The 25,497-nt window shown below is 35.7% G+C and overlaps 1 protein-coding gene across 7 annotated transcripts in view; it reads left to right on the plus strand.

Moving 5' to 3' along the window:
- The window catches only part of RALYL (RALY RNA binding protein like), a 685,749-nt gene that overhangs the window by 112,227 nt on the left and 548,025 nt on the right, over positions 1–25,497 (plus strand). For 3 of the 7 annotated variants that reach the window (XM_027580074.1, XM_027580081.1, XM_027580131.1), the window contains exon 1: positions 25,229–25,323. The exons of the other annotated variants lie outside the window; for them this stretch is intronic. In XM_027580074.1, the coding sequence (XP_027435875.1) occupies positions 25,269–25,323 (55 nt within the window). In that variant the 5' untranslated portion in view covers positions 25,229–25,268. Of the gene's footprint in view, positions 1–25,228; positions 25,324–25,497 lie in introns of those variants that run through there. 7 annotated transcript variants of the gene reach the window in all.

Below are 25,497 nucleotides of genomic sequence, written 5' to 3' on the forward strand. Positions count from 1 at the left end.
ATTTTGGGTGAGTGTGCTAGCTAGATTGATTCTCGAACCCTGTTTACCTGGCTAAATGTTTTCAGACCATCTTATAAGAGATGTAGGTCAAGTTTTGGTGTTGCAGTGGATATAATGGCACTCTACTTTGACCCTTCTTCAGGGCCAGTGGTCCCATCCATAGTTGCCTAGAGTACCGGCAGTACTTCACTCAACTTTAGAAGCTGTTTGGGACAAGGTTAAACCTCCTTTCAAGGGATAGCCTATAGCCATTGACAAGCTGATCCGGGGATGCAAAGGTCTGAACCCTTTGCCTCAGTTCAGGACAACTCTGGAGAAACTACCACTGCTTGGCAGTGAAGAGCATTGGAAATGGCCACTCAGCCCAAAGGATGTGAGCTTACGGGTCTTGGACAAAGATGAAAGACAAAACCTTCCCATAATGCTAAGAGATGTGTTCTACAAAAGTAAAATTCTTATCCTGAAGGGAGCAAGTTGAATTACTGGAGTTCTGTATCCTGGTGCTAAGATGAGGCTCAAGAAAACTGGGGTGAGACACCATAAATTGCCCTGGGTGAACTTTTTCTAATCTTACTCTCTATATCACAGGGCATGGAAAGAGACCATTTGAAAGCCTTCTAAGTCTTTCTATCTTGAGTGGGTGTAGGAAGACAAGTTCTATTACAGTAATTCTGTGAACAAGGCGGATATACCTAAGTGCCTTAGAAGTAGCAACTGAATCTTGAGGCCACAAATGATTGCGGGACACACTGCCATGATTTTTTTTACATTCTTTACCAAGGGAGGAACAGGAATCTTTCTATAAGTTAGGAAGAACATAGAAACCCCTTTCAGAAATTCCTCTCTGCCTTTGTACAGAGACCAGACTTGCCTTTCATCCTTTTCTTTTGATTCAGCTACTTATAGGTACACTTCACCTGGGTCTGTAAGGTAATAAATCAATCTCAAACCCAAATGGACAGGCACCTTTACTTTAAAACCTCAAAAAAAAATTGCAAACAGAGTCTTCACTGAGGAAGAGTCAGAGCCCATTTGAGAGTTAATCTGGATCAAACAGACAAAGAGAGAGTACAAAGTTCTCCTTCCCCTTGTAATTCTAGTTTATAGGTTTTTAGTCTTTATAGACAGATTTTTAAAAAAATGTACAACCATATATGTTTTTAGGGGCACCTGAGTGACTCAGTCTGTTAAGAGTCCAACTCTTAATTTCAGTTCAGGTTGTGATCTCAGGTCATGAGATCGAGCCCATGTCAGACTCCACATTCACTGTGGACTGCTTGAGATTCTCTCCCTCTGCCCCTCCCTCTACTCATGTGTGCTCTCTCTTTCAAATAAATAAATATTTTTTTTAAAAATGTACAACTGTATATGTCTTTAAGTTAAAGTCTTTGGTGAAAGTAGTATTAATTTAAAAATGACATTCAGAACAATCTTTCCTTTCTTTCTTTGTGAAAATTACTCAAGGCCAGAAGGAGATTAGAAAAAAAACTTCTTTTTTTTTTTAAAGATTTTATTTATTTATTTGACAGAGAGAGACATAGCGAGAGAGGGAACACAAGCACGGGGAGTTGGAGAGGGAGAAGCGGGCTTCCCCACGGAGCGGGGAGCCCAATGTGAGGCTCGATCCCAGGACCCTGGGATCACGATCTGAGCCGAAGGCTCGTTAAGCAACGACTGAGCCACCCAGGCGCCCCTAGAGAAAAACTTCTAATATATTTTTAATGACAGTAAGTTAGCAGGGCTGCCATACAAGTAGAGATGAAGGAGGTGAATGAGGAAGAAAGAGAAGTGAAGACTCCCACAACTGGACATCTCTGAAGGCCAATCAAGTTCACTTTAAAAAAGATGCAAGACACATTCTGAGACACAAAACCAGATCCTTTATTTGAATAGGTCATAATGAATGGGGTGCATCGGCTTGAGTTAGTAACTTCCCAGAATAGAGTTTGTTTCCCACAGAGGGCTGGAATAAATAAAAAATATACAGCCAAGCCATATTTCTAGGAAGAAGTCTGTTTCCATAGCAGGGGAATTAAGGAAGTCCTTGAGTTGTGGGAAAAAAAATTATTTGCCTATGTCTATTAACTGTTAAGAAGTAAATGTTAATTGATCCTCAACCCAAAATTCTGGGTCAGAAAAAAAATCCCCTGAATCCTGGACCATAACTGATCCCTCCTAAACACAAACCACTTATAAATAGATCAGCAAGGAAAAAATCAGAAACTGCAAGAATGAGTAATCAGAAAGGAACCAACAAAATGTCTATACAAAGATTCTATTAAAAAAAAAAAAAACTCAAGGACATGAACATAAAAGGAAAAAACAGAAAGATTTAAAAAAATAAATGTGGTCACATAGCAGATAAAAATTTTGATCATCTTGCCAAAAATTGAAAAATCTTATGCATCTATGAGCAAGTACCAAACATAGAGAAGGAAGAGGTCCTTGGATGTATGGTAAGATAAGAGACTTGTTATTATTATGTCTCAAGTCTTTTAAAAATCTAGAACTGTCTTCCTTTCCTCCCAGGTATTTAGATGTCATTGATTTGTGAGATGCTGGCACACTCTAGGTCTCTCCCTAACATGGTCAACAGAAGTTTTCAGACTGTGGTCAAATGGTCCTCAAATGGTTTATTTACTGCAGGTGTCTCACCATGCTACCCAAAATAACAGAGAAGTCAGTGTAGTACTTTTCAGATGGTTTATACATGCAGTAAAACTGTAACAAATGCCACTAGCCATAAGCAACTGTATAGAGGCTGATGATGGAATTACCCCATGGATTTCAATAATGCATCCAAATTTTGGAGACATTAAAATGTGAAAAAATGTGACCGAAAATCAGCAGATTAAAATGAACTGTCAGAACCAAGACAAACATTTGTGATATAAATACATAAAAATGAGGTTCGTATAAATTTTAAAAGATAAAGAATGCTATATTTGATCACAAATCAAAGCTCAACTTTTTCTTTTCAACAACAGATATTTATAAGATGATTCTTAAGATTGATAGTATGAGCATGATAGTAAAAAAGCATTGGCAGTGATATTCAAAACAAATGCCAATAAACAGATATGAAGAGTTGTGACTCTCATATCACAGAATGTTGAATTAAGGCCAATAACCACAAATTAACCTACAATTATAGTGTTAAAATATATGTGACACAATGATGGTAAGGTAATTACAATTGTTTCGTCTACAAACAATATAGCATAGACGTCGATGAAAACAAAACCTATAAAAGATAGAATTAAATAGAACAGGGTCACATTGGGGCACCTGGGTGGCTCAGTTGGTTAAGCATCTGCCTTCAGCTCTGGTCATGATCCTAGGGTCCTGGGATCGAGTCCCGCATCGGGCTCCCTACTCAGCGGAGAGCCTGCTTCTCCCTCTCCCTCTGCCTGCTGCTCTGCCTACTTGTGCTCTCTATCTCTCTGTCAAATAAATAAATAAAATCTTAAAAAAAAAAAGAACAGGGTCACATTATTAGTAGAAAACTTTAACTTACCTATCTCAGTCAATGATAAATAAAAATAAAGAATATCTAATAGAATTAAATAGTTGTATTAAATTAATATTTCTATACTGCTGTAACCTAAAAAGATCAAATGTATTTTCTTTTTAGTATCAATGGAAAATTAATAGGAATTGATAATGTCTTAGATTGTAAAGACTGCCTCAGTTAATCAAAGTGGAAGTAGTGCAGAAGACATTCTCTAATAACACAATGAAACAAATTCATAACAACATTAAAAAGTAAAAGAGTCTGATCACTTTGATATTAAAAAACAAAAAATCGTTGGTAAAAACCTATTTTGAAAAGTAATCCTACATAAAACATTGTAGGACTAGAAAATTAACAAAATCCAAATGCTTAATATATAAACTGTTGGAATAGGGGCAGCAAAGCTCAGAGACCTATTCACAGACTTCAACATATATATTAGCAAAAAAAACTTAAGCATCTAACTTATGAAAAAATGGGCAAAAGAAAAGAAAGAAGCATTATTAAAGGCAAAATTGGAAAATAATGAATTGAAAAAAACTAAAAGGGGCACCTGGGTGGCTCAGTCGGTTAAGCATCCAACTCTTGATTTTGGCTTGGGTTGTGATCTCAGGGTTGTGAGATCAAACCCTTTGTCTGGCTCTGCATTGGGCATGGAACCTGCTTAAGATTCTCTTTCTCCCTCTCCCTCTACCCGCCTCCACCACTCTCTCTCTCTCTCTCCCACTCTAAAAACAAAACAAAAAAACAAACAAACCTAAAAGAAAAACAATAAAACTTCCTAAGAAGAGAAATCTTAGAGCTAGGTCTTTTGAAAGAAAAAAAAAAATGGGCTCACCCAATTAAGAAAAATGGAAGCGTGAACTATGACCCAAATGAATACATAAATTACAAGAGAGAAATAATCATACACAAACATAAAAATGTCAACACATATGTATATGATTTACTCACATATTTACATATATTGATATATATTACCTTTTTTATCTATATATAATCATGCTTCCTAGATATACAATCATTATCTTTGCAAATAATGATCAGTTAACTGAAAAATACATCAAAAAACAAAAAAGCTATTATAACTTTTTGAGGAACCTCCATACCGTTTTCCAGAGTGGTTGCAGCAGCTTGCATTCCCACCAACAGTGTAGGAGGGTTCCCCTTTCTCCGCATCCCCACCAACATCTGTCGTTTCCTGACTTGTTCATTTTAGCCATTCTGACTGGTGTGAGGTGGTATCTCATTGCGGTTTTGATTTGCATTTCCCTGATGCCGAGCGATGTTGAGCACTTTTTCATGTGTCTGTTGGCCATTGGGATATCTTCTTTGGAAAAATGTCTGTTTATGTCTTCTGCCCATTTCTTGATTGGATTATTTGTTCTTTGGGTGTTGAGTTTGATAAGTTCTTTATAGATTTTGGATACTAGCCCTTTATCTGATATGTTATTTGCAAATATCTTCTCCCATTCTGTCGGTTGTCTTTTGGTTTTGTTGACTGTTTCTTTTGCTGTGCAAAACCTTTTTATCTTGATGAAATCCCAATAGTTCACTTTTGCCCTTGCTCCTCTTGCCTTTGGCGATGTTTCTAGGAAGAAGTTGCTGTGGCTGAGGTCGAAGAGGTTGCTGCCTGTGTTCTCCTTTAGGATTTTGATGGACTCCTGTCTCACGTTTAGGTCTTTCAACCATTTTGAGTCTGTTTTTGTGTGTGGTGTAAGGAAATGAATTCTTTTTTTTTTTTTTTTTTTTTTTTTTTTTAAAGATTTTATTTATTTATTTGAGAGAAAGAATGAGAGAGAGCTCATGAGAGGGGGTAGGGTCAGAGGGAGAAGCAGACTCCCTGCCGAGCAGGGAGCCCGATGCGGGACTCGATCCTGGGACTCCAGGATCATGACCTGAGCCGAAGGCAGTCGCTTAACCGACTGAGCCACCCAGGCGCCCAGGAAATGAATTCTTAATCTCAGGAAACAAACTGAGGGTTGCTGGAGTGGGGGTGGGGTGGGAGGGATGGAGTGGCTGGGTGATAGACATTGGGGAGGGTATGCGCTATGGTGAACGCTGTGAATTGTGCAAGACTGTTGAATCACAGATCCCTACCTCTGAAACAAATAATGCAATTTATGTTAAGAAAAAAAAAAGAAGAAGAAGAAGATAGCAGGAGAGGAAAAATGAAGGGGGGGAAATCGGAGGGGGAGACGAACCATGAGAGACAATGGACTCTGAAAAACAAACTGCGAGTTCTAGAGGGGAGGGTGGTGGGGGGATGGGTTAGCCTGGTGATGGGTATTAAAGAGGGCATGTTCTGCGTGGAGCGCTGGGTGTTATGCACAAACAATGAAGCATGGAACACTACATCAAAAATTAATGATGTAATGTATGGTGATTAACATAACAATAAAAAATTAAAAAAACTATTATAAACAAAAGAAGTTAGCAAGTAAAATAACATTTTCTATTCATAAAGAAGATTATTTAAATAGAATGGTAGAAAAGACACCTTTTTACTCTACTAGTGAAACCAAAATACTATACATAAACCTCTAGAAATGTGCAAGACCTGTATTTAAGTTATTCTATGTACTTAGAAGATTGAATTTCCAAAGGGTATTGATTATCTGTAAATTCCTGAAATTCTCATGAGCCCAATAAAGTACCATGGGGATTGTTTTAGGAAGTGATGACATTATTTTCTAAATTTTATTATTTCTAAATAATAACAAAATGAAGGGCTAAAAAAAAATCTGAAAGTAAAGAGTAGTGAGGGGAAACTAGCCTTACTAGATATTGAGATTCATTATAAAGTTTCAAACATCTGAGAAATATGGTCCTGTATATACATGTAGAGAGATTGCTGGAATAACAGCAAAAATGAAACAAAGAAATAGAGCAAATACATACAAGAAATTAGTATAAAATAAAAGTGACATTCAAATCTGGTGGGTTGTACAATGAATGAAGTTGCAACAATCTTGTGTCTACCTGGAAAAAAATAAATTTGGAACCATATGTAATACCTTAAACCCTCAACATTCTAAATTGAGCAAAAAAAGGTCACATAATCAAAAGATAAGAAGTCAGAGAAATATTAGAAGAAAAATGTTTATATATACATACATATCTATATATAACATGTAAATGTTACAAGGCTTTTGTAAGGATGCTACAAAAATTGAACCCAATTAAAAACATGTAAAAGCATTTTTAAACTTGTTTTTAAAAGACATGTCACCATAAGTAAAATGTGATGACAAAAATGACAAACTGGGGTATACATTTTCCTAAGATACATGTAAGTTGGTAAGAAAAAGATTAAAAACTTAATAGAAAAATAGGCTAAATACATGAGCAAACAGTTCACAAAAAATAACTCTTAGACATATCAAATGGTTTTAAAAACCATTCTCTGGTGTGTGACTTTAGAGAGACAGATGCACTCATGTCTAAGTGGAAGGCAGTTTGGCAGTCATTATTGAAATTAGCATGCACATCTAAGAATTTTCCTATAGATACATTCCCATATGTATAAAAGGATATAGATTAAAACTTACTCATTTAATATTATTTGTGATACCAAAACACTGTAAACAAACTAAATGTCCTTCAAGAAGAAAATAAACTACATTCTATCCAAACAGTCCATCTTAGAATTTTTCTCTATGTGTGTTCTTATATGTACAAGAGAACAGTGGTTAAATAACGTATTTGTCCACACTGTAGAATAAGAGGCACCTTTAAAAAGAACTAGGGAAGTCTTTATGTACTGATGTGGGATTATATTAAGTGATATATCAAAAGTGTGTTTACCTAGTTTTATACCATCTGTGTAAAGCAATATTAAACATATTTGTTGAATATGCAAAAATGTATACTGAAATGTATTCAGAAGAGACTGATAAAATTTGCAACTCATGGGAAGAAGATTGGTTGCAGGTCTGAGGGAGAATCTTATGTTAGGAGACTTTTCAGTGAGTGCCTGAATTTTGTTTTTGTTTTTGTTTTGAGTGCCTGAATTTTGAACCGTGTCATTGCCTTACCTTAAGCAAAATAATGAAGATTATTAATTTCAGAGGAATTACATATTGGTCAAAACTGACTGAATTAAAAAAATTAAAAATTGGCTGAATTAGCTGCCCAATTTCTTGTTAATTTAAGCCTACTTAAATAGACTATGTCTATTAAAGTACAATGAGGATTCTTGTAGCCTTTCTGTGGAATGTAACCCAAGAACATAGAATAGTCCACTAGCTGCATGGTTGATAGCCAATTCTGAATATTTAATCGAGTGGGAAATTGCCTTCATCTGCTGTCCCACCGTCTGGCATATTTTTTTCTGGTTCAAGGACACAAATATTAAAATTATATAGACCATCTCCCTGAATTTTAAAATTTAATAAAAATAATGGGTTGCCTTGATAATAATAATTCATTAAAAGCTGGAGTAAGACCTAGCTTTTAACACAACTGATACTATTTTGTCCAGTTACTTGACTAAAATACAAGGAATTTTAGTATTTTGTAAAATTATTATTATTTTCAGTTTGGGAAATTGCACATGCCTGTGATTAAGTGATTATAAAACCTGTGTCCTTCATTCTTTGTTAACTTAGACCCTGATCAGACATTTAGAAAGCTGTTTAAACTCATGTTTCTTTGGGATGCCTGGGTGGCTCAGTTGGTTAAGTGTCTGCCTTCTGCTCAGGTCATGATCCCAGGGTCCTGGGATCAAACCCCACGTGGGGCTCCTTGCTCAGTGGGAAACCTGCTTCTCCTTCTCCCTGTACTGTTCTCCCTGCTTGTGCTCTCTTGCTCTCTCTCTCAAATAAATAAATAAATAAATAAAATAACAAAATCTTAAACTCATGTTTCTATCGTGACTTTACCAAAGACAACTTTATTCTGATTTGCCAGTAATTATTACTACTTCTCTTGTTCATCAGTTTAGTCTCAGGCATCTCTGTCCTAAATCTGCTTAAATGCTTGGTTTGCAATTTACATTTACGGTTTATAGAAATTCAGGTTAAGAAAGACATGGGAAAAGTACTTCTGGCATTCTCTTCTTTAAGCATGTTACATGTACTCTAAATTATTCAGTAGACTTCTCTCAAAAAGTGTTTCATATGCTCAAAAGTGAGAACTATAAATTATTTTAATTCCTTGAGCTTTGTCAAGGTATTATGAATACTTGTGTTTACATGTTTTATCAGTTGATATAGAAAATTAGGTAGAAAAGTAGGAAAGACATTTTTTAACGTTTTTTACTCATTACACATGCATTCTGGCAAGTATGGTTAGAATAAAAGCAAAATCTTAGTGATTTATTGTTTTGTCCTATATCCTTTCTCCCTGTTTGCTTAGACATTGTTAAACTTAACTGTAGTTGTTTTCTGGTGTATCTATTTATGTTTTATTTCAGTATGCTCAAATGTTTATTCTCACTCTGTATCCAGAGACTTAATGATTTAAACTCAGAATTTCTCAAGAACTTGAAATTTAAGAAACTATCCTTCTTTCATCTAGAATCTTTCTCAATCTCTATTCTGACCAGGTAAGCACAGATAGGGGGCTATTTCAGTATAAAAAGATAATATACTAAATCCTTTTAAAATAAAACTTAATTTGAAGTTACTAGAGAGCTTCATTTGTGTGTGATCATTTGCTAAGCGTGATTTTAGTTATGGATCTGATTAATTTTGAGTAGCACACGTTAATTAAAATTTAATAACACTTCATTTAATTAGGTTAGGTATTCTCAAAAGTACTCCAGAGCTAGATTTTATGATTCACAGAAGCAAAAATAACCACTTCTTACTCAACATAATGATCCCATGTTAAATGGAAGAGAGTGAGAACAGCAGGGATGAAGCACATGTAAATCAGTACCAAATATTATTTTGTAATATTTTAGCTACATATAATCCTTAGCTCCTAAATTAACTCATCTCTCATAAGGTAACCACAGCTAGGAGATTGAAAACATTGTGCTAGTTGCTAGGGGCAAAGTAAAGTTGAATAAAACAGCCTCTGACCTCAAAGATATTAAACCTAGTAGGATTAAACAAAGGAATTTTATGATTGCACATTAGAATTTCCAAAGTAGGTGCTCAGAGGCTCTGTCATTCAGCAGCTGAATGTGAGTTTTTACCATCTTGCTTCCTATCCTGAGCTTATTGTCCCTTTCCTCATGATGTCAAGACGGCTACCTTGATTCTGGGGTCATGTGCCAGGATCAAGTGCAAGACGGGAGGAGGAGATATTAGAGGTGTTTCTTTCGCAGTGAGGAAAGCTCTCAAGCAGATTTCTCCTCCTAGCACATTGGTTAGAACTGTGCCCACCTGGTTTCTAAACTAATAACCAGCAAAGGGAATGGGTTTGCCCTAATTGGCTTACCGAAGCATGTGGTCCTGTAAAGAAGGGTTTCTACGGAATAAAATCAGGCTTCTGCTAGCGAGGAGGATAAGGAAAGGGGACTGATTTTGTTAGGCAACTATCAATGTCTGCTGTATTATTGAAAATTTTTGAGGAAGAAAGTGTTATGATCAGAGCCGTGCTTTTTGTCTCACTCGGCCAGTGAAATGTAATTTGCCAGGGTCGGAAAAGCGCAATCTTAGGTTTCATGAAAATGGACTATTTTGTGCTTTCTTTTTCTTCTTTCCCTCCTCATCTTCATTTTCCTTTCCTCTGTTCTTTATTATTTCAGTCATTACTTAAATTGTTAAATATTTACGTGTGTTACCAATCCTTACAATTTTTCCTCCTGAATACCCTTTCCCTCCAGCTTCAATTTAGTCTGTTACCATTATTTCTTTGTAGACAACTAAGATAGCCATAAAACATGTCTACCTGAATCCAGCATTAACTTCCTGCGATAGGATTGGCTCTGTTCTTTCTGAGGCCTAGTGCAAAATGAAGGTGCAGAGCTTTTTCCCAAAAATTATTAAAAGTTTAATATGACAATAGCAGAACATTAAACCAAGAATGTGGCCCTGTGAAACAGCACGGAGATCTTTTCTGTTGTTTTTAGGATGAGGACCTACATCCTGAATATGAGCTAAATGTTACCAGCCTAATCCTCTACCTATATCTATAGCATATCAGCCTGTTCTTCACTCTCTGTCGTCCAGCCATAATAGTTTTTTCACTGCCCTTCACATCACTACACCACTGGCCATTTGCACATGCTCTTTTCTCTGTCTGCCCCTCATTTACTGTTTATCTTTCAACTCACATCACTCATCATATCCTCCTAAAATCTTCATTGACTTCATAACTGTGGCAGACTTCTATCATGTGGTAGGTTTTCTAGTTTTATTTTTATAGCAGTTGTAACACTTATATGTTCTTTTTTTTTCACACTTCCTTAATTTTCCTTTTACCACATTACTGGCTGTTTGGTGAGGAATATCAAGTGTTTTATTTGCTGAGAAAAACCATGCTGCTTAGCACAGTGCTACACATATAGAAAGGTCAACAAATACTCAACAATTGAAGAGCAATATGGGGAGGGATGAGAATAGAGTGGAGAATAGGACAAATGTAATCTTTGCCATTGTAATATTTACAATATAGGCAAAGTAACAGTGAGGTTTTATGAAGCTAATGCATCAGTTTCACTGTCTAAAACTTTACATATTTTGACTGCAATGAATGAAAGATGGTTCATTAACATTTTTTCTCTTTGTTAAATTATTTTAGGTTTTTTCGTGGGGATAGAATGGCCTGCCATCATGTGTTGGTTTTGATATGGATAAAACTTTCATTTAGGAATGGCTGTTAACACAGTTAAGTGAATTAAAGTGCTTAACATACACTTCGCATTGATATTCAACCAAGAGTCTTTCTCTTAAGTGAATTTGAAATGCAGTTGACCCTTGAACAACTTGGGGGTTAGGGACCCCCATGCAGTCGAAAATCCATGTCTAACTTTTGACTCCCCACTAGTAGTTAATAGCCTACTGTTGACCCAAAGCCTTACCCGTAACATAAACAACACATATTTTGTATGTTGTATGTATTATGTACTGTATTTTTATAAAAAGTTAAAGAAAATGTTATTAAAATATTTTTTTTGAAGATTTTATTTATTTATTTGAGAGAGAGAGAGCATGAGCAGGTGAGGGGCAGAGGAAGAAACAAACTCCCCACTGAGCAGGGAGCCCCTGATGCCGGACTTGATCCAAGGACCCTGGGATCATGACCTGAGCTGAAGGCAGAGCCTTAACTGACTGAGCCACCCAGTCGCTCCAAGAAAATCTTAAGCAAGAGAAAATATATTTACCATACTATACTGTGTTTATCTAAAAAGTCTATGTATAAGTGGACCTACGCAGTTCAAACTTGTGTTGATCAAGGGTCAACTGTATACATCTGCTTCTTCATGTGGCTGAGTCTCAGCCAATCATGTGGTTGCATCAGGAGCTGGAACATAATGTCTGAGTGGGTATCTTAAAGAAGGTTCATCTCCATTCAACATTTATAGAATAAATAGATTGGTTCCACTTACATACAAAATGGAAGAATTGTATTTATTTGTGCTAAATAAGACTAAGCTGGAAAGAATTTCTCAGTATTTTGTCATGGTACTGTCTTCATAGTGAATATAGATGTTAAAGTTTTTCTAAGAAATGTTTGACTTTTACAAAGAGTCAGATTTTGCCGTTGGTGTGAAGGTAGTTTTAATACATCTATTAGAAAGAATCTAAACTGCATTTATGTTGTGAATAGCTGACCAAATAAATGCATAACCTTCACTCCTGCTGAGAAGAGGGAGTGGTTGTTCCTTTTCATTGTCTGTGATAAAAAGGCCAGGGAGAGCTTCCTTAATGTCTTCTTAAGGTTGTTGCAGATACCAACTGACATGCTCAGAAGTGCTTTGCTGGTTGTCTTTTTAACTTCACATTCCTTTAATCATAGCTAGAAGAGAGGTTTTTTAGGAAGCGTCAATATTTTCCAAATGTAAGGAGCTTTTATTAACAGTTTTTGAGTCATTGGTGCATAGAAAAAGCTTAGGAAAGATGGAGCTATGTGAGGTGAAGAAATATATTTTTTTCCTCATCCTTTCATCACATAAATATATTAGAATGTGTTCCTGTTAAACTTCCAAGGAAAATGTATCTTTTGAACTGTGTTAGTCATAAAATATTTTTTTTCAAAAGGTACAAATTCTCTAAGGTAATTTGTGAAGATGGAATTCAAATATGTAACTAGTTTTGTTCTCTTTCTTGTTCTACAACTTATTTTTAAATGTCTATGTAAAGCCCTTGTATTGTACTTAAAATTCATAAATGGTGTCAGTGTACATAGTTTTTAACTAAAATATTTTTCATTTTAAAACATGAGCTGGGTAAATACTTCTCCACATTCTAATTCCAAAATTTGGAATTGAAATTCCAAATTTCTGTAGTAGTAGTGATTTTATAGAAAAGCACACACATCTATCAAAATCAGAATGATATCAGATTTACTGTATTTTGCTTAGGTTTTTCATGAAGCAAATAATACCAACTGTTGATCTGTGTTACCTAGACCATTATGAAATATAGGTAGGTATATGATGAACATTCTAAACTTGATGTTTTCCTTATGTCTTGTCATTCCACTCTCCCTTTCTCTCTATTTTTATATATGTGTACCATATATATCTACATATACATGTGGTATATAAGCATATATGTGTATTTGTAAATGTATGCACACACATACATGTGCATATACACACAAAAAAACCTCACTCTCAATTTATTACTGTGATAAAGTTGCACTTCATATATAATTTTATATATATATATATAAATGTCTATAAACATATATGCCTTGTGGGTTGGCTGCACAACAGAATTAAATGTAAATACCAAATATACAGACCTTAATATTTATTTGTAGTTGCGTTTGGAGTTAAAATGAAATGGAGTTGTTCGTTCATTGAGCAAATGGTTACTTAGTACCTGCTATGTATCAGAACACAAAAACATTGTTCCCTTGTATAGCTATAAAGGCTTCTCCTAATGCCTTTTTACATACTCCATTTTTTTGTCTGACTCAAGTGAACTGGAATTAGGAAACTAAAACATGATTTTAGATTCTTGATCTAAGTTGATGGTTCCAACTAAAATTATTAGGAAACTTTTGTCACTTTCTGCAGTGCCTCTGATTATTGGCTAACTTATGAACTTCCAGGAGTCAAAGTTCCCTGGAGTTTTCCATGAAAGTAATTTTTACTTAGATTTGATGAACTACCATGGGTCCATTTTTCAACTTTTTTTCATTTTTTGAGATGTCTCAAAATACCAAAATTTCCTAATGACAAGTCATTTATTAAGGAAAACTGTTATTTGCCTGGTGGAGAAAAGCTTTTTCTGATTATAGTGGTAGAAAGAAGAGGGGAAGAAAGATAGTCTTAGGGAAAGTAAAGAGGAAATGCAGAGATTTAAAAGCAGAAGTAGGGGCACCTGTGTGGCTCAGTTGGTTAAGCGTCTGCCTTCGGCTCAGGTCATGATCCCAGGGTCCTGGGATCGAGCCCCGCATCAGGCTTCTTGCTCAGTGGGGAGCCTGTTTCTCCCTCTCCCCCTGCTCCTGCTCTCTCTCTCTCAAATAAATAAGTAAATAATCTTTAAAAAAAAAATAAAAGCAGAAGTAGGACTCATGATTTTAATTTCAACAGGTAATGATCTTGGAACTCATCATTCCTGCCCTTATAAGAAAAGCCAAACTGAAAGTCAGTGGTTTTTCCTGGACACATCAGAGAAATAAGATCTCAAGGCAAACTGCCAAGCTGAATCGAGAAAGGACAGACTAATCTAGAAAGGCATATCCAAAATCTGCTTACCTGGAACAGAAGCCACTGGAGCCATAAACTGGTTAAGGATCACTGAAGTGGTAATTTTGATGAATTTCTAGAGGGTACAGACTAGTGTGATTATGAAAAACTCTTTACAGTCTTCGAGGATATTCCCATTGTGTCATGGGTTTTGCTCCCTGAGGAACTGAGGAAGACCCTCTCATGGTTCTAGAAGGGAGAGGGGAAGAGTAGTCATTGTAAAATATGTCCAGAGCATTTGCCATCACAAAGACTTGTTCTCCAGGAAAATAGTCCTTCCCAGAGCCTTACCCCAACTGGGAAGAAGATTTCTACCACTAGAGCCCCTTTAGTCTTCTTGTCTCACTTGGTTTGGGGGTAACACTAAAAAAAAATGAGACTTAATCATAAGATTATGGAACTCTTCCTCCTCTCCATACATTACCCCCATGCCACCCAAACTCCAACACCTCTCTTTCAGTAACTGACAGAACAAACAGACAGAAACTCAGTAAGGAATTAGTTGACCTGAGTAGCACTATCAATCAACTTGATCTGATTAGCAATTTTAGAACACCCCATACCACAGCAGCAGAGTACACATTCTTCTCAAGCTCACATGAAACATTCTCCACCATAGATCACATTCTGGGTGGGTAAAAGACAGGAATAAACTGTAGTAAGAAAAAAAATGGTAGAGGAAGAAATTAACCTGGAAATAATTTTGGCAGGAAGAAAAATGCTAGGAGAAAATAGAAGAAAGAAGAAGGCTAAAAAAAAGAGAAAAACAAATAAAAATAATGACCTCTTCCTGAGCTTTTGCTGTATGTGTGCATGTTGTGTGCCAAACTCATCTCATACATTATCTCATTGAATCCTCACGCACTCTGATTTGGCCTTTCAACACCATTTGCAGATGAAGAAACTGAGACTCAAAGAAGGTCAGTAATTTGTAAGTGACAGAGCCAAGATTCAAAGCCAGAGACCCTACTTCAACCAAAACTTGACTTTGTTGATTCTGTAAATATGGGGTTAAGGCTACTTTTTGTGAAGTTGGGCTGGGTGGCTTGATCTAGAATGCATCTATTCATCCATAAGTGTTTTACATGGTACCTGGTAGTGTAGTCCCATTTTTTTTTCCTAATCAGACTCTATCCTCCCAGACTCCAGCCAACCTTCTTGGCAATCAGCTCTTCCTCCCCTTTGCTATATATCTTGTTTTCCACTGCAGGTCAGTGAAGTACGTCAGGGATGCGCTCATCAGTACCCCACAGACCTTACTTCATACTATTTAATATAGTGGAAAGGCTATTATAGTAAAGTTGGTGACTGTGTCTACAAATAGAAGTTACAAGTATCGATTATTCTTGGGAAATGGGACCAGGCTTGAAATAGAAGCTAGATAGAGGAGATGGTTAAAATCAGAAAGCCTTTTTCCTTCTAAACTGTGACATAATATTCTTAGAAGCAGTGATATACTGCAGTATACTGCATGATTCTTAAAAGCAAGGACCATAACTTACTCATCTTTGTTTCCTCCAACTAGGGATTTTATAAATAGAAGTTGTTTTAATAAATGTTACATGGATTATAATCTTTCATAATCATTTAAAATAGTAAAACATGTCTCAAGTTTTAGGAAAAGCTCATAAATATATCATAAATATATTGCATACAAAATTAAGTATATTTTATACAAAGGAATGCAGTACACTATTCATATAACACATAAATAATATAGCTGTATTGTATCATAAATTTGGCCTACATCTAACAAGCTAGCTATGAAAAAATTTCCATCTTTTTATTCCTTTAAATTCAAAAGAATTTGTTAGATGGTTTTAGATGGCCTAGGTTTCTGAAAAAGGCTGCCCTTGTAACTTTCAATAATGCTTTCCTTGGATCTAAACATATGTACCTTAACAATCAAAAAGTTATTCTATTTCTTGGCCTAGAGCTGAGCTCTTAAAAAAAAAAAAAAAAATCTGTTTTCCTCTTTGCGATTCAGTGCACAGTGTTAAATTGGTAAACCAACACATTAGGAGGTAAAAACACTTGAAATGTAGTTATAAATTAAAAGTCTTCAAATAAACCAAATGAGGAAAATTATGGACTGCCTATATGACCACACATACTAAATTTCAGGGACAAACTATGAAGGGGAGTTTCTCTTGTATTCTGATTTCCATCATCCATCATCAAACAAGTGTTTTGTCAGTTAAAATTTTAAACATGCCATCTTGCAACAGATGAGTGCGACAGTATGACTCAGTGCAGCAATTATTCTGGTAATCACAGGGTTGGAATACTAGAATGTGTTAAAAGAGATTGGAATGTCACTACAGCCGTTACATAATCAACATTTTAAATATTTTCTTTTTGAGTCTCTTGTGTTATATAGTTGGATCATGTAATACAGTTAATAGCACATGTGAAACGATAGAACTGTGATGCAGTGAATTTTGAACCGTGTGCATGTTTGTGATAGTGTCTGGATTGCGAATATGATACTTTATCTAATAAACATTTTGTAAATAGAAGTTGTTTTAGTACATGAATTATAACCTTTCATTATCATTTAAAATAGTAAAACATGCCACACATTTTTGGAAAAGCTCATAAATATATTGCATACAAGATTAAATATATTTTATGCAAGTATATTAATGCATTAAAAGGTCTCTCTGTTTCACTAAGTGCTAGAAAATTAGTAGATTGGTGGTTTGAGCCATTCGACTAAGTAGACTTGTTATTTGACTATTGAATATCTTGGCAGTTTTACTGTCGAATCAATCAAGTGTCTTAATGTCGTATATAGTTAATATTCCTCCATGCCACTGATCTTCCCTCCCTCCCTCCTCCCTGCCTGCCACCCACCCTCCTTCCCTTCCTTCCTTCCATTGTGGATAACATTATTCCATTTGTACTTCAAACAAGATAAAATTTCAGTGGTACTTTGAGCCATTTCCTGGTGATCTTTCTTAACCATTCCATGACTCAGTTTCCTTATTGAGAACCAACTGCATCTAGTTCTTTTGAAGTGTGCCTGAAACATATTAAAATTTCTAATATATTGAGAACCAATTCAATGGAATTTCATTATAAGGATTGTATTCCTTCAGAATTTTTCAAGTCCCCATTTATTATTTTTTCAGTAAACATTTTATTTATAAAAACATTAATTTTTGGCACTGGTATGAGTTTTTTTTTACATCATTTATTATTAACTATTATAGAATTATTAATGCCTCTCTAGATCCTGATTTCTTTGTACTCCCACAGATCAGTGAAGGTAAACTTCGGCACTATTTCTCACTTGGGGAGACTGGTTACAGCCACTTTACCTCCTAACTTGATTCTGAAGGCTTTGGATTAATAGTTCTGTCATTGACATTTGCCTCCTGCATAACCCATGATAGTGTATTTTCTTTTTCTTTCTCTTTTTTAAGATTTTATTTACTTATTTGAGACAGAGAGAGTGAGAAAGAGCACGAGAAGGGAGAGGGACAGAGGGAGAAGCAGACTCCCTGCTGAGCCGGGAGCCCGACGCGGGACTTGATCCCAGGCTCCGGGATCATGACCTGAGCCGAAGGCAGTCGCTCAACCAGCTGAGCCACTCAGGTGCCCCGATAATGTATTTGCATCAGAAAATGTTCCCAAATATGTCATGGAAGGCTCTTTTTGCTCTTTATTGCCTGCACTGTTAACTTTCTCTGATACTCATAATTCTATTTAGCCTGGACTAAACTGTATATCCATGCCCAGATTTCTAATAACTTTTCTCATTATAGCATTAAGGATTGTTGTGCTAGTGGGAAAAGAGTGACATTACCCTTTATATGTCCCATGTCCATATTTCTATGGAACTTTTCAGTGGAGGTTACCAGGTCCACCTTTATAGATTCCCTATTATGGGGAGAGAACACCTTACAGCTCACTCTGGAATACTACCTTCATTATTTCAATGAAACAATACATGTTCTTTAAATCACCACATGATTCTCTTGCGTTACATTCTTGATGTCCTCGTCAGTTTTACTCACTGGATTTTAGATTTTTCCTTTCCTGGATAAATTCATTAACTACACTGTCTCCTGATAGCCCTATCAGTGACCACAAAATCACTCTTCATAACTGATGAAATATCCTGAACTTGTAGTGTTTTGATATCCTCAACTGCTCTGGTTTTTGATATTCCTTCATTTCAGCCACTTAGTGGCGATGTCAAGTCTTGAAAAGTATCCCTCAGAAGTATTCCACTTCAAGTTGACAGCTCAAAGATTGACAAGGACCATTGTATATCTCTTCATGTTCTTGACAACTAACACTGAACTGACAATGGGCAAATTTGAACCCAAATTTGACCCTCCTGTATATTCTTCACTTATCCACCTCTATTCCTAAGCTAGAGATGAAGATAATTTGTTTCAACATCACCCAGTAACTTTTCTAAGATGACTTGCCTCTTGGCCTTCAAAAGTTCTCCTTTACTAGCACCATTCTATATGGGTAGTGGATAACTTTTGATATGTATCTCTTGCAGAAATATACAAACAATAAAAACATTTATGCTATTTATTTGCAAACAGTAAGTAGTGAACACTTATTATAACTCCTAGATTTATTTCATAGTAACAATTTAATATATATATATATGATTGCATACAATCCAGTGTCACATATGATTGTATAGATTATGGTGCCTGAATTTCAGTGAAAATTCTGTTTATTTATGACTCCAATCCTTAATATACTGTTGTAGATAACATGTCTCTTGTGGTCCATTTTAAACGGTATCAGAATCTAGTCTTTCTGATTGCTTCTCTACTAATGACCACTTACTGTCCTAATTGGACTGTTCAACCTTTTTCTAGGAGATAAAAGTAGGGTGTTTTCTCTTTGCACTTAGATAATTCCTTAACTTTTCATAATTGAAATACTCTCTACAATAGGTAGACAGTTAAAAATTTTACTTTTTAACTTTATGCCTTGAATATTTAGCTGTTTCTATTTCATTTATTTTTTATAATTTTTTAGATTTTATTTATTTATTTGAAAGAGAGAGACACAGCAAGAGAGAGAACACAAGCAGGGGGAGTGGGAGAGGGAGAAGCAGGCTTCCCGCGGAGCAGGGAGCCTGATGCGGGGCTCAATCCCAGGACCCTGCGATCGTGACCTGAGCCGAAGGCAGATGCTTAACAACTGAGGCACCCAGGCACCCCTAGCTGTTTTTATTTTAAAATAATGTCAGAATAACAAGGAATGTTTTAAAATAATATGCCAGCCCAATTAAAATATTTTCATATTTCTATAGAAACATATTGGTAGATCAAAACATTGGCATTAAGTATATTAATTATAACTATCTTTAGTTTGTTTTTGTATAATTAAGATAAAAATGTAATCTTGTATGAAAAACAATGAAATGAGAGTGATTTAAAAACATATTTTTTCTCAAATAAAATTCTGTGTCCTTTTCCACTAAGGGCATCACCTAGAATTTGCCTAATTACTTCTGTGTTGATTCCATTGGACAGAACTTACTTGTAAAGGAAATTTTAAATTATAATTTTTCTAGGCAGCCATGAGTTTGACTTAAAATAGTGAGTCTGATACTAAGGACCAAAGTGTTAATTGGATATTGAGAGGCAACTAGTAGTCTCTACCTCCTATGTTGGTAAGATTTCTTCAGTCATTTTTCAAAAAAATTTTTTGGTTGATCTTCTGTCATATGCCAGATCCAGAAGATTTAGAAATGAATGAAATATAATCTTTAACCTTAGTCGTGATAGGAGTGGTAGGGCATAAGAGTGCAATGCTTTCTGAGCTCAGGAAGAGGTGTCATTAACTCAGTTTGGGGTGTAGAGGGGATTGAGAAACACTTCAAAAAAAGATACAGTATTAGTTGAGTTAGTTTAAATACAATTAAAATTTCTCAGGTGAAGAATGGGCCAAGACTTTCTTGGTAGTAGAGGGTAGTAGAATATGCAACTTCAAAATATGCCTTTTGCCGGGCGCGGTGGCGCGCGCCTGTAGTCCCAGCTACTCGGGAGGCTGAGGCAGGAGGATCGCTTGAGCCCAGGAGTTCTGGGCTGTAGTGCGCTATGCCGATCGGGTGTCCGCACTAAGTTCGGCATCAATATGGTGACCTCCCGGGAGCGGGGGACCACCAGGTTGCCTAAGGAGGGGTGAACCGGCCCAGGTCGGAAACGGAGCAGGTCAAAACTCCCGTGCTGATCAAAATATGCCTTCTGAGGGCACCTGGGTGGCTCAGTCATTGAGCGTCTGCCTTCCGCTTAGGGTTCTGGGATGGAGCCCCGCATCAGGCTCCCTGCTCAGCGGGATTCTCCTCTCCCACTCCCCCTGCTTGTGTTCCTGCTCTCACTATCTCTCTCTCTGTCAAATAAATAAATAAAATCTTAAAAAACAAATATATATATATGCTTTTTGGTGTATTGATTATTTGGGGCTGTAGACACTTGAAAAACAATAAATGCAGGTAGAGATTTCTCTGAACTCCCTTTATGTGCCTAAAGACAGATCCTCCAAAAGGAACCCGCTTATCTACAGCACCTACCCAGAAGTTTCATCAACCAGGCAAGATTGATTCTTATCACAGGAGAGACTAGAAGTCTGTGCTGCACCCAGATAAACTTTGTCACAAACTATCATACTTCCTATCTATTCTTTAAGGCCCCATTCACCTTTCCTAAAAATCACTTACTGTCCCCTAAGAGACCTACATCCCTCTTCCCCTTTCCCTATTAATTTAATCCTGAATTATAAGTCATCTCAAGGAGTTAACTCATTTTTCCTGAGCACCTCCCATGTATACATAATGTATACATGTTAATAAATTTGTTTGTTCTTCTCTTGTTAATCAGCCTTTTATTACAAGACTCTTAGCCAAGAACTCAGAAGTGTAGAGGAAAATTATTTTTCCTCTCCTCTATTAATGAGATATGCTATGAAAACAAGCTGTGTCATGAAATATCACAATACAGAGAACAGGAGTAAATTCAGACTGGTGGTATTAAAGGGTTTGTAGAGGGATTGTGATGGAGATGAACCTATAGAGGTATCTCTTGGTGTGATGTGAAAGGTCATGTATGTTTGAATTTCATTAAATAGATCAGGGGTCCACAAACTGGAGTCCATGGGCCAAATCCTCCTTGCCACCTCTTTTTGTAAATAAAGTTTTATTGGAGCACAGTTACATGCACTTGTTTACCTTAAGTATCTATGTTGCTTCTTGCTACATTGGCAGAGTTGAGTAGTTGTGATAGATACAATAAGGTCCACAAAGCCTAAAATATTTTCTTCCTGGTCCTTTGCCAGAATAATATTGCCAACCTCCCAGATGTAAATAGTGATTTCTCTTTGGAAATTTTAAAGCGGTAGAAACCCACTAATGGGAGCTCTTTCAAGAGCGTGTGGAATAACAACTTACTTATGTTGGATATCTTGATGAAATATTTTTTTTTTTGTTTTGCTTTGTTTGGTTTATTGTTAATGTAGACTGTGCTTAGAGACCAGAATACAAAGGAATCAGAAGAGAATGCACTATAAATAGTCTGTTTACTGCCGCTGGGGAAAGCAATTCAAAAAAGGATTAAAGAGTTTGCCAAAAAGGTATTAGAGTTTGCTTTAAGAAGGACCCAAACTTTTACGTTGAAAAAAATGGGTGGGCTTTGGTTGCTCTTTTAATTAATACTTGAGTGTGCTTTTCATTGAGAACTTTCACAATAACGTTAATTACTGGGAGTCATTTTGGCTATGTTCATTGTCATTCGGACACAATAGAAGCTGTTACAATAAAGCAGTTCTGGGCTGTGACAAATACCGAACTGCAGCACGCGTGTGGGTTAGTTCACCATCTCTAGACCTAGAAATTTGTCAGTTTTCAGAATGACTTCTTTCAAAAACAAGCCATCTCCAGATTTTCCTACACTTGAAGTTTTTCAAGAGCTCTTCATGAAGTTGTCATATGGTATTAATGCACAATGAGCATCATTCATTAAGTCTACATTAATCTGACAGATATTATACTTTAAATAATTACTGCCTACTGCATTACCTTTGTCCTTTGTGAGCTTTAATTTTACATGGCAACAGTAATCACTTTGGAGTGCGATATCTGTAGATACAAAAATGTCTTGCCTTGGCAAATGTGTACTTGAAAGGTGATGCCTTAGGCTAGGAACTTTTGCACTTCTGTTTGCTTCCCATAATACTACTTTTTAAATAAATTTTTAAGGTTTACTGTCACTAGTGTAATTTTTTTATTCCACTGTTTTAAATAAAAATATTTTCTTTTATTAATGCAATATAAATCACTGTGGTCTATTATTAAACAGGCAAATTCTGATAGAACTTTTATATTCCTCGTAGTAATGTGATATCCCATCAATTCCTTGGAATTTAAAAGACAACCATACTATAGAATTGGCTTTTGTTTTGTATAGTGAGCATGTAGACTAATCTGATGTCTTTAATCTGTTTTCAGGACACACTGCCTTATTGGAAAAAAATGTTGGATAAATCCCTTTAAGACTTATTTAAAAAATATTATTTCATAGTTAAAATGTGAAAAACAAACTGGCAAGTAAGAGAAAAGTGTATTATGGATATGTAAAGAATTAACAAAAATAACTCATTTCTTAATAAGAATTAAACAAAAAATGTGCACATTCAATTCACAATGTTGATACAAACGGCAGATAAATACATGAAGAAATCATAGCCTCTTTGGAGTAAAAGGAATGCATGTTTAAAGCATAACGAAATACTGGTATTTCCATTTACCCGATAGTAAAGGTGAATAAAATATTAACTCCAGTGGTAGCTTGAGTACGTAAAGACATCGCACTCTAATCTTCTGTTGACAAGAGTACAGTTTTTAGTCTTTCTGGAAAAGAGTTTGGCTATATATACCACATTTTAGGTGTTACACTGTTTACTTACCCATTTTAGTAATTACATAAGAATTTATGCTAAGGAAATAGTAGAATAGGGGCATAGAGATGCACACATAAGACTGCTCATCATAGCATTGTTGGTACTGAGAATAAACTAGAAGCAACCAAGGCTTTCATTCTCTGGGAATTGGCAGAATACCAATGTGGTACACTCATAAAATGGGTATTATTTAGCTACTACAAGTGATGAGTAAAAATAATAGTTTCTTTTTCAAATACTTTCCCCTTTACTTCCCTCACAGCATACCTGTATTTTCCTCTAATGTCTCTGAATTTTGCCCCTGTTTGAAGGTTCATTCTTCCCAAACTAGGAGTTAAATTCTGGATCTCACAAAGTTCTACCCAAGATTCACTTCCTTTTTTCATACTTTCTCCTTTGATCATATATGTTTTTTCAAACTGTGGGTGCTGACCCAATTTTGAGGCATGAAATCAACCTAAGGAATAATAACCAACATTTTCAACATTTATTGCAAAGGATATAGCATGGGCAAAGCTAGAGAAATGGTGGTTTGTTTGAGGAATTTCAAGAAGTTCTGTAAAACTGAACTGTTCATTTGGACAAGTTCTAGGATTTAAGCCTGCTGAGAAAGGCCATGGAGGGCATTGTATGCTGTGTAAAATGGATGGTATTTTATCCTGAAAATGTTGAAGGAACAATGGTATTTTAAAATGGCTTTTATTGAGGAATTTAATATACTTGACTCTTGTAAGCAGGAAGAACAGTACATATATATTCAATTTACTGGAAATGTAAATAAGACATTCTAACATATCCTGATGACCAGAGTGATATCCAGGCTCACCAAAACATCTCCGCGGAGGCTGGGCTTATATCAATAATCTATTGGTACCTATTCAAGCAGATAGTCACCATAATATTCATCTTTGTTCTTTCAGGGTTGTTGTATTTGTACCACCTATCTGTGATCTTTACTATTAAATTAGAAGCCCAGAGTATGTGTGTCTGGGTCACACATAAAAGTATTCATCTTATCCTGTACAGTGTTAATTCTGAAGCCAAAGCATCAAATTATTATGATAATCCTCGTATTATCTGGATTCAGTAAAGTCCAGTGTTACCTTTTAAGGCTGTTGCTATTTTAGATTGGTTATGAGACGCTGTGAACTTGGACTCCACATTTTTCTTGAAGCCATCTTTAGAAACCCCATCAAAGCTTGCTTTTCGTTTTGTGTCCTTAAGTTTTAGTCAGTACTATGCTCATAGTGAGTCCACAGCAGGGATGAAGAAGAGCTTTCTGGAAAAGAAAAACTTATCTGAAAAGCCTAAGCAAATTAATTTTCTACTACAATGTTTGTCATAGAAGTAAATTTAACTATGACTAAGCAGTGCAGAAATAGAGTTTGTCAGTTTATCATTGTCTTATTTTTTCATATCTTTAAGAATGTTTCAATAAATTCTAAAATGTGTTACACATGCCCTAACTTATTAAGTGTAATATTCTGTAGTCAAACAGATAGCTCCATCTTTTCTTGATGATTCACAATCACCATTATAGTTTCACAAATCACAATAATTCCTTAAATTTATGTAATGCATTATACCAAATAGGTATATGTTAAATTACTTGAATAATGTGAAATTACATATTTATGTTATCAAGTCTTAAAATAGTTGAAGCTATTAAGTCTACATTTAATAGCCTTATCCTTCAACATTTTGGGATTCTTGAATCTACTTTTTAGGTTTTCTGCCTTCCAAGTCTTATGCGATTCTTTCTTTTAGTGCTGTAGGTGATATGGCTTTCTCAAATAATGCCTTTCCTTGTAAGGAAAAGGCAATGACTTTTGTGTGTAAAACAGAAGGGCATTTTGATAAATGTCTATTTGAAGTGTCATCCCACTGTTTTTTTGTCTGTTTTTTTGAGCCTTAGGGTCTGATTGCCTATCAATACATTTTGTTTTGCTTTGTTTTTTTAGCATCTTCAGGGTCTGATTAAGAAGAAAACGTAGCAGACACATGGAAAGGGGAAGAGTCCTCAGCTTGAGAAGGGAAAATGAAAGGATTATACAAGGTTCGATCCAGTGCCTATCATTCTTATATGTATATAGTGTGATACCAAAGAAAAGACAAGACAAAGGGGAAGAAGACTCAAGAGGATGAAGAATAGAAATAAAAAGATTATACAAGGTTTGATCTTATATATATAAAAAAAGCAACCAGTCAGTGAAAGAACAAGCTAATAAAA

Source organism: Zalophus californianus, chromosome 4 (assembly GCF_009762305.2).
Source record: "Zalophus californianus isolate mZalCal1 chromosome 4, mZalCal1.pri.v2, whole genome shotgun sequence".
Classification (NCBI taxonomy): domain Eukaryota; kingdom Metazoa; phylum Chordata; class Mammalia; order Carnivora; family Otariidae; genus Zalophus; species Zalophus californianus.